Source organism: Vicia villosa, unplaced genomic scaffold, assembly GCF_029867415.1.
Source record: "Vicia villosa cultivar HV-30 ecotype Madison, WI unplaced genomic scaffold, Vvil1.0 ctg.002171F_1_1, whole genome shotgun sequence".
Classification (NCBI taxonomy): domain Eukaryota; kingdom Viridiplantae; phylum Streptophyta; class Magnoliopsida; order Fabales; family Fabaceae; genus Vicia; species Vicia villosa.
The window spans coordinates 385,916-395,589 of NW_026705859.1; the positions used below are offsets into that span (position 1 = coordinate 385,916).

The 9,674-nt window shown below is 32.4% G+C and overlaps 1 protein-coding gene across 1 annotated transcript; it reads left to right on the forward strand.

The window, feature by feature from the left end:
* The first annotated feature begins 6,640 nt into the window (after positions 1-6,640).
* On the forward strand, positions 6,641-8,519 carry LOC131638093 (uncharacterized). The gene is made up of 2 exons (XM_058908645.1): positions 6,641-7,574; positions 7,765-8,519. Exons 1-2 carry the CDS (start codon positions 6,727-6,729, stop codon positions 8,399-8,401), a joined length of 1,485 nt encoding a protein of 494 aa, XP_058764628.1. The 5' UTR covers positions 6,641-6,726; the 3' UTR covers positions 8,402-8,519.
* Positions 8,520-9,674: the final 1,155 nt, after the last annotated feature.

Sequence of the window (9,674 nt, forward strand, 5' to 3'; positions counted from 1 at the left end):
AACCCACTTTAGTGCAACAACACCTAATCTGGGGGCTACCAAGCCAAGAAGGAAATCCACTATTAGTAGTGTTAATTCAAAGTCTAAACAGGCCCAGTTTACAACTTCTCGCATAATCCTTACCAAGTGCAACTTCTACCTAGAAATTAACATCTAGATATAAGAAATCGACATCTCACCTCCAATCACCACATTGATAAACAAACAGCCCCAATCACAGTTAATGTTTCAAAACAAGTCACAATTCCAATGACAAAACAAATCACAAACTTGTGATAATAAAAGATCACATTTCCAGTAAAATACACTTAGTCTTGCTTCACAGCTTCAACTAGGAACACTACTTGTTCTTGCTTAAAAGCTCCAATCAAGAACAAAACTCAACTCTATGATTAAAAGCTTTAAGAGTGAGAACAACACTCAACTCATTACCTAAAGGCTTCTGAGTGAGAACATAACGTCTACCATAAGTATCAAAGGATACATGGGTGACTTGCACACACACAAGAGACTCTTAAAACTATAGACCCAAGACTTCCCCTAATTTTACAAATGTGTGAGTTCTTTTGCATTAGGTTAGGGTTCTCTTTAAATAGTCTTCATTAGTCCATGGGTTTTGAAACCTTTACCCAAATATTACTTGATGCACATGTTGAGAACTGCGACAAGTCTGTAGGGAAATCTCTTCTAATCTTGGAACAAATCTTTAAGTTTCTTAAATTGTCCAATCAACCAATTTTAGAAACATTGATTCTGACTTGATTTAATTCTATAGTTCCAAATTGAATCTTTTTGACCTGCAAATATTATTGAGATATATCAGAAAGAAATATCACAAAATCAATCTGTCAAGATTTAAAATAGCCTGTACTGATGTTCCGATTTAGAATGTCATGACATTTGTTAGAACATTTGTCTTTAATATCATCTCAAACTTTGCTATGTAAGTAAAATTAAGATGTTACGACATCTTGTCCAACATCTATCAAGAACCATGTTTTAGCAAAATTGTTGACAACTCCAAAACCATGGAACTAACAATCTCCCCCCTTTGGCAAATTTTGGCTAAAACAACCAAAGCACAATTAATCATGGAGATAGGAATAAGACCACAATCAAAATAACACAAGCTTTTATGAAAACATGTAAACTTTGTAAATTATGTAATTATATAATTACATCATTTTTAATATAGCTTAATAGTTTGTACAATTATCTATAAACCTTTTTCAAGGATTACATGTTGTTCTAGATCTATCCTCAAACACAAACACTCCCCCTGCCTTTCAGAACCACTTCTTGTCACGGAGAAATAATTCTCCCCCTCAAATGGAAGAAGAAACTTTTCACAAAGCACAAGAAAATCAACCTAAACCCAGACTTGAACTATCCAAGTTCACCTCATTTGTAGAACATGTATCATAAGCAACAGACATAACTCGGAGCATAACAGCCAAGGTTCTTCATAGGCCTCAACATTCAGGATGTTAGAATTATTTGGTAGAATATCATATACTTAGCAACAAAAGCAGAACAATAGCACCAATAGTAATAGCATAAACACTAGCAGCGCCATCATCAAGACTAGCATGATAGACTGTCATGTCCCCCTAAATAGTTGCATTCAGCAAGAAATCAAAACTAGACCCTTCTAAATACTTTACTACTATTACTACTCCTATTACATAAAGAACATACTACTACTCCTATCATAAAGAAAACTACTACTATTACTCCTATACTCCCCCATTTTAGTCCAAAATTGATAAAACAGAGTGAGTGTACAAAGACACCTATAGAAGAAAATAAACAGGAAACAACATTTTTTGTTTTTTGAATTTCACAGAAAACAAAAAAAACTACCTAATTCTTCCACCTGAGTCCTTGAAGTTGACCCAATCTTCATCAGCATTTGAGTCAGAGTCTTAAACATAATTTTTCTTAAATTATTTCATCTTTGACACAGATTTTTTTCCTGTTACTAATGCTCCAATAGATGTTCCAACATTGGGCACAATCTTCTTTGAATCAACATTCTCATCCTTCTTGGATTTCAACAGGAGATCCTTTTTATCCTTAGCATTTTTACTCGATATGCTCATGTTTGAAACACAGCTTGAGAGAAGGAACAACGAGTAAGGTATTTAAATGCAAATAGAGTTACCTTGGTTGTAACGACTCCTTGCTTGTAACGACAGCTTGGTCAACGAGAGAATGCTTGAAATACGTGAAATCATCATTCTTATTAACACAACTTATTGTATATTTAACTAATCAATTTTAGAAAATAATTCTTATTAACACAGTTGGACATATGGATGAATTTTCTAACGCAGTTATATCCTCTGAACAAAATTTCACATCAAATGCATAATCTCTCCACTCTATTAAGCACATAATAACAAAATTTTCAATTTTTGTTAGTAAATTTACAAAAATAATAGCCTTTTAGATGTATATTGGAAGAGAAAAGTGATTATATGTATAACATCATTCAACTATTCACATATCTTGATCCAACTTTTTTAATTTATGTTTTTTAAGAATTTTAAGAAGTCAAGGGTAGTGGTAGAAAGAAATTATGGGAAATAGAGAGAAAAAGAAAAGTAGCAGTAAAATTTTGTGATTTGTGAGTCATGGTGGTGGTTGGTAGTGTGAGAGTGTTGGAGCGGTAAAGCGGTAAGCAACAAACTTTTTGGAAATATTTATCCGGGAAATTATCGTCTCCACAGGGATCAGTGCTACTGAACTGTTGTTCAACAGTCTCGCGTTCTTGAGTTGGATTTGAATTGGTTAAAGTAAAAGCAGAAAAGTAAATATGAACATAAAAAGAATTCATTCTTTGGAGAGAAGCAACTTATCAAGCATTGCATATAATCTACTTCTCACAAACTTAAACTTATCGACCAGTTATACTCAACCTACAATACTCGTTAGTATCATCTAGCATTGCTGAAACCCTAAGTCATTTATAACTCAAACTAAAGAGAACTACTATATCATCTCGGCGATAATCTCTCAGCCAACCTTAACAACACAACAGGCATCCATATTATTTGTATCGACGATCTCTCAACCAACACAACTAACACGAAAGCATTAAGTTTCGACACCCGTAAAGATTGTTAGCTCTAATTCTATCTCTAGAATCCAGAAACTAACAGATTATCATCCTAGATAAGGATTCGAGCAGTATATGTCTATAACAACCCAAACCCCGAGCACAGAGTAAAAATCTAAAACAATCAATACACAGTTGTAAAGCAGATTTTATATAACGCCCTGGACGACAAATATACATGAGTTCAAAGTAAATACATATACAAAACCCAACAAAATAAAAATACATAAAGAGAAAAGAGATAAACCAAACTTCTCCCAATTTGTCAGTGCCGATCGAAGAGAAATTCACCCCGAATCCATAAGATGCAAGACCCTAGTGTTGTTATCTAAGCTAATCTACCCAAAAAAAATGGGTGAGTGGAATTAGGGTTCCTAAAACTCCCCCGAAACCATCACACTAACAAATGAAATGAAAATGAAACTAAATACAAAAAACGGTCTCAGCAACATTCGCCCAGCGAGTCATTTGCTCCGCCCGGCGAATCCTTTATTCCTGGCCATATAGTCCGCGCCACGTCCATAAGCTGGCAAAAATATCTAAATTCTCCTGGAGAATCCTTATTCACTCGCCTGGAGAGCCTAGAGGCGAACCAAGTCAGTAGCCAAATGAGAAAATTATCTCCACACTCGTCCGACGAAGGAGAGCTTCGCCCAGCGACTCACACTAGAAGCAACAGATTCGCCCAGCGAACGACACCAGTCTGCAACTTCTTATTTTCTTCAAGCCATTGACTTTCTTCCTTGTGCCTTATTTCTTTGTTGACCCAAAAATGCATCATTGAAGCTTTATTCCTCAATGCTCCATAAATGCTCAAATACCTACAAAATGAATGAAAAATTATTAGTCGGTACATAAATGAGTTAAAACACGAGTATAAACAAACTAAACGTATTTGTACATAGAGTTCAGATTATTCAACGAAATTTACAACGAAAACACGATAAGTGCCATAAAACTATATATACAAAAACGTGAAAAAATGATACTTATCAGAGAGTAAGAGATTGAGAAAGAAAGATTTATTGTGTATGAGGGTACATTGTAACATATCCTAAACATTTTAATCCGATGGTTGTTTTTTATGGTTCACCATGAACCATTTGAATGATGGTTCAACCTAGATGTTACCTCAATTTATATATTATAAAATTTAACTTTTTAAAATATAAAATATGATATAATTATTATTTTGTTTTATTATTTTTTTAATACAATTTTATTGTATTATATAAAATATACAATATAAATTTTAATTTGTTTTGTTTTTTAGCAGGGGTGGGAATGGCAATACATTATACATACTTCCAATCCTCGTCAATTTCATACCTAGAAATGGGATGAGATTTCAACTTATATTGCAAACTTTGAAAATCCACCATACTTTCCATTTCATGCAGAATACTAAAACTTTCTTACCCCTAGAAATTTCCATAAATACATCATTCTATCATAAATTAATTAATTTATTACCCCTATCTTTATTCTTATCAACATCCTATGATCCACTTGCAAACAAAATTTCAATTCTGAATAATATTGACAAAATTTTCTTTCAAAGAGATTAGGGTTTCCTTAACGTAAAGCTATCAACTTAAAAATATTGAAGGTTAGTTTGGAACGTATGTTAGATTTGTTTTCTCTTTTAATTTTTCAGCTTTCTATTTTTGATATAAAAAACAATAGTTTATGGAATATTAACTATTTGAAGAATTAATAAACACTAATTTGAAGTAAAAACAAAAAACAAAATGTAGTTTTTTCTTTAAACTATTTATGTAAATTTGACTTGCCGCATTAAAAAGTCAATGGGTTGAATCATTAATATTATCGTTATCTAGATATACTAATTAAATGATTCACTAGTTATTTTTCTTAATCAAAATTGGCTTCATATGCAAAAGAGGTTTCTTGTATACCTTTCTCACATTAGTCTCGTCACTCTCAATACCAATAAAAATGTCAAAAATGGTAAATGATAACACAATAAGCGACTTACTAATTATCACTAATTTTAAATAACATCTCATGGTACACGAATCTTCATGTGTAACAGACCATCTTATTGGTGAAACAATACATTTAGGTTTCTTTTTCAATGACTATATATTGTTGAAGGTGTATTTGCTTAAGTTTTCAGGATGAGATGTATTATGTCAGGGATCCAAAAATGTATGGTGAAGTGATATAATAGGGTATTGGTGCGGCGGAGCAAACATTTTGTACGGCGAGTGTAAATCAGTAACGTTAACACTGTAACGTTTAAATTAGTGACTGAGAAACAAAAGAGTAAAGTGAGTTATGGTAAGGATTTGTCTCATATATCATGTAATACTTCTATGTTGATTTAAAATAAATATTAAGGATCATAGAAAGAAAAACAAATTCAGTTCATTAAAATCAACAAATCAAAATTTAATGGTCGTGATTCATTTTTCTCATTTCTCATAATAATTAAGTGTTCTCACTTAAGTCGTCCCCTATATATATAGGAGAGATGGTTAGAGATGCCTCATGCTTCTTAACGTGAAACGCAGGGAACTGTTAGATATTATCCAACTGTGAACTTACCTTCCATGATGTGGATCTAGTATGAGTTTCAAGGTCGTGGGTGCATTGAGCCTTCAACACCTTATGACTTTGTATTGATGACTAGGTCTCTCACAATCTGAAATAGTTTCTCCTAAAGCTTGTCATAGCTAAACAATGAGAAGTTTTTCAGAATACTAGGTAGACTTTTTCTATGTTGGGATCTTTGTGGAATTCATCAATTCAACTTTAATTATCCAAAAATATAAATCATTTTATTTAAATAAATAAATTAAAATTTTCAGAACATAAACAAAAAGGTAACTCATCTAAATGTTACACTATCAGAGTAACATAGAAAAATCTAAATAACTCAAAAGCAATACCACACAAAAATCACGTCAGCCTCCAAACACGATTGCAACTAAGGCTCATTGGTCTTTTAACTCCTTCACTTCTAGTGTTCGAACACAGCTACCAACCTAATTGACATTCGGGGACAACACTTTGAAAATCTAACTAACAACAAATGAACGTGTAGTTAGGATCTCTAGCAACCAATACAACAAAATAAGTTGATAGTAGTAGTACATAAAATGTTTTCTATTATTTGATTCTTAATTCTAAATTAATTTTAAACCTCTTTGTATTTTTCTCTTCAACTAAAAGTTTCTACTTCTTTTAAGAATTGAGAGAATGTAATCCACTAAAAATAATCTGCACTATTTTAGCATGTTTTTTATCCCAAGAAATAATACATATCACATATTTTAGCACAACTTACGTACACACTTCCTTGACCCTTTTCCCAAATTAGTAAAATACAACCATTATAGAGAAAGATTCTTAATTACATATAAAGTTAATAGGGTAAAATTGCATCATTGCATGTGAAGTAGTAGTTATTTTCTTGTCCAACACAATCAACCATACTAGCATTATAGCCCCTTAATCATTTTTATCAAAACAAATATCATACTAATCTTATATAAATATTGATCTTAATCATGTATCAAATCTCAACCAAGTGAATTTAAACTTAGTTCAAAAATTTGATCAACTTAGCTTGTTCCAATATGGCTTTCACTTTCCCAGATGTATTTTGCTGGATTCAAAATCTTCCACCAATCTCAAAATGGGAAACAAATTCAATCTCTCTAAACATATGTTCTTCAACCACATCACAACCATTTCTCAATCTTACAATATCCAAAATTCATGAATCCTCAAAACTCTCTTTTATAATTGTTGCTGACTTCAATAATATTCATATTCATCTTTGGACTTCAAAACCATTCAAACCAAACTCCAAAACCATAAATCTATTAGACCAAGAAGCCATTTCAAATCTCTTTGTAAATTTCATTCAAGACATACTTCATTATGGCTCAAACAAAAACAACCCTTTTATAAGAATTCCAACTCTTGATTCTCTTCCAAACATGCCAAACATTTTCAACCTCACTTTCTTCACTCTTTTGTTCCTTGTTTGTATATACGAATCTCCTAGAGATCTTCGCGACGCGTTCATCGGCGTCTTGAAAGATCATTTAACAAGCTTTGAATCAAGACAAGCTTCAAAGTTACTTATGAAACTTTTGGGTTCGAATTTGCAAGAGCAATGGATGCGGTCTATGAACCTTGGAATAACTAATTGGGTTGGTGAACTTGAAGAACAATATCAAAACATGTTTAGAACACCATGTTCTTTGCTTTCTTATGCTTTTTCAACGTTTGGGATGTGGAAAGTGCAAGTTTATTGTCCTGCTATTTGTATGGATGTTGAGAAATCTGAAAGTCATCCACCGGAGAGACTTCAATTCTCTCTTAAGTATCATCAAGTTGAAAGTGTTTTTCAGTTCAATTATAAAGTTGATGTCAAAGAGGAATGGGTTGAAATCATGGTCAATGTTGATAACATAAGGTACGTAACGCGACACCTCTAAATATAAATTTTCAGTGTCATTTATAATTACATTTAATTTATTTATTTTTTAATATATTTTCATATCAGTGTCAAGATCGTATTCAGGGTGTCCGTGTTTCGCATATACAGAGGAATTAATTTTATTTTAAGTCTAACTTTAACTCTTTGTGGATATATACATATATAGGTGTGATGTTACCAAATTGGTGAATGATTCACTAGTAAAAGAAAGAGGAGCAGGTGCAGCTGAAAAACATTTTCCATCAAGAATATCATTACAACTAACACCAACTTTACAAGACCAAGTAGTAAGTTTATCCGTAGGAAAATCCACAGATAATCCAAAAAAAGAAATAGGCACTGACAAAGGTATAGAAGCTTCAATAGAACCATCAACTCACATAGGACTCAAAGTATCATCTGGAGAATCAACAACAGTGAGTTTAAAGCCATGGAAATTCGAACAATCGGTTTATGGATATAGTGCAAATATGAATTGGTTTCTTCATGATAGTATGGATGGTAAAGAAGTGTTTTCATCAAAGCCTTCAAAATGTGCATTGATTAATCCAAAATCATGGTTCAAAAATCGTTACTCAAGTGCTTATAGACCTTTTACTAGACAAGGTGGTGTTATTTTTGCTGGTGATGAGTATGGTGAAAGAGTTTGGTGGAAAGTTGATAAAAGTGCTATTGGGAAAACAATGGAATGGGAAATAAGAGGTTGGATATGGTTAACTTATTGGCCTAATAAAAGAGTTACATTGTATAATGAAACTAGGAGGTTGGAGTTTCGTGAAATTGTTAATCTTGATGTTGCTTGATTAACCTTAATTAGCTTGAGTGTAAAATTGTTTTATCTTTTGAATATTTTTATATATGATTTCATCAATTGTATGATAGAAATGAAGATATATATTTTGATATTGTGGTTTTACTAAATTGTGACATTTTGTGATCATGATGAAGTGAAACAAGTAATGAATAATGAAAATAAAATATAAAAAAGAGAGTATATTTTATAACCATCCAAGAAGTTTTTTAATTGAATAGTTTTCAAACAAGTTTCAATAATAAAATAATTTTTTAGATCTATTTTTTAAATAGATAAAAATATTAATTAAATATTACTTGATTAATAATAATTTTAAATGGGGTACCATTATATTTTTATTATTAGTCATCAACATCTTTATTATATCTACCATATAAGAAGATTTATGTATCTGGAAATACCCTTCTTGCCCTTTGCCCTTTTTGCGCCACCTCACCTAATTTCACACTTTTTGGGTCTTTTTCTACCCTTCTCATAATTATCCAACTAATAGTTGCTTTCTAAATACACAACTTACCCACATTTGGTACTCATTTCTAATACTATTCAAAACTAGACTTACCTTTCCATCCAATCTGAACCGAGCTTTCAAACCTTTTCCCCATATCACGGTTTTCCATGCTGGCTCTGTGTAGACTTAGTTATGCGTATGACATACTTTTTCTCAAACCTACTTCTCATATCATAGAACAACACTCTTTCTGATATCATCTTTCTCATCCCTCTCCTCATCGTTTTCACCCGCATCCTCTTTCAAACGCTGCGACCAACGAAATGGCAAGACCATTTGAGAACATCATTGACATAAGTGATCGCAAGAAGCTGTGGAAGATAGCTGTGAAGGTTCATCATAAATGGAAAGTAACGACGGCAAACAAAGAGCATTTTGAGATGGTGGTCGTTGACAAAAGTGTTAGTTGCTCGTCTGCTTATATATCGTACATTGCTTTGATGGTTTTGTTATTTCTTCTATTTTTGTTTTAACCGTTTCTTGTGCTTCAATTTTACACCTCTAGAATTTATTCCAAGTCTCCAAACATGTTAGATGTGATCCTTGTTTCAAATACATGAAGCTTTTTATTTATTGAGTAGCAAGAATTATAAATCTCTTTGATTCTAATAATTTGTGAGTGTATTTTTTGTATATTCTCTATCTACCCATGTGTCGCCCACTCGGTTTTTTGCCATACCTCTTGTGGAGAGATACGCGAACTGACTCTTTTTTGTTTCTGCTTTTGTGGCGGGAGCCATTACCTGCAATA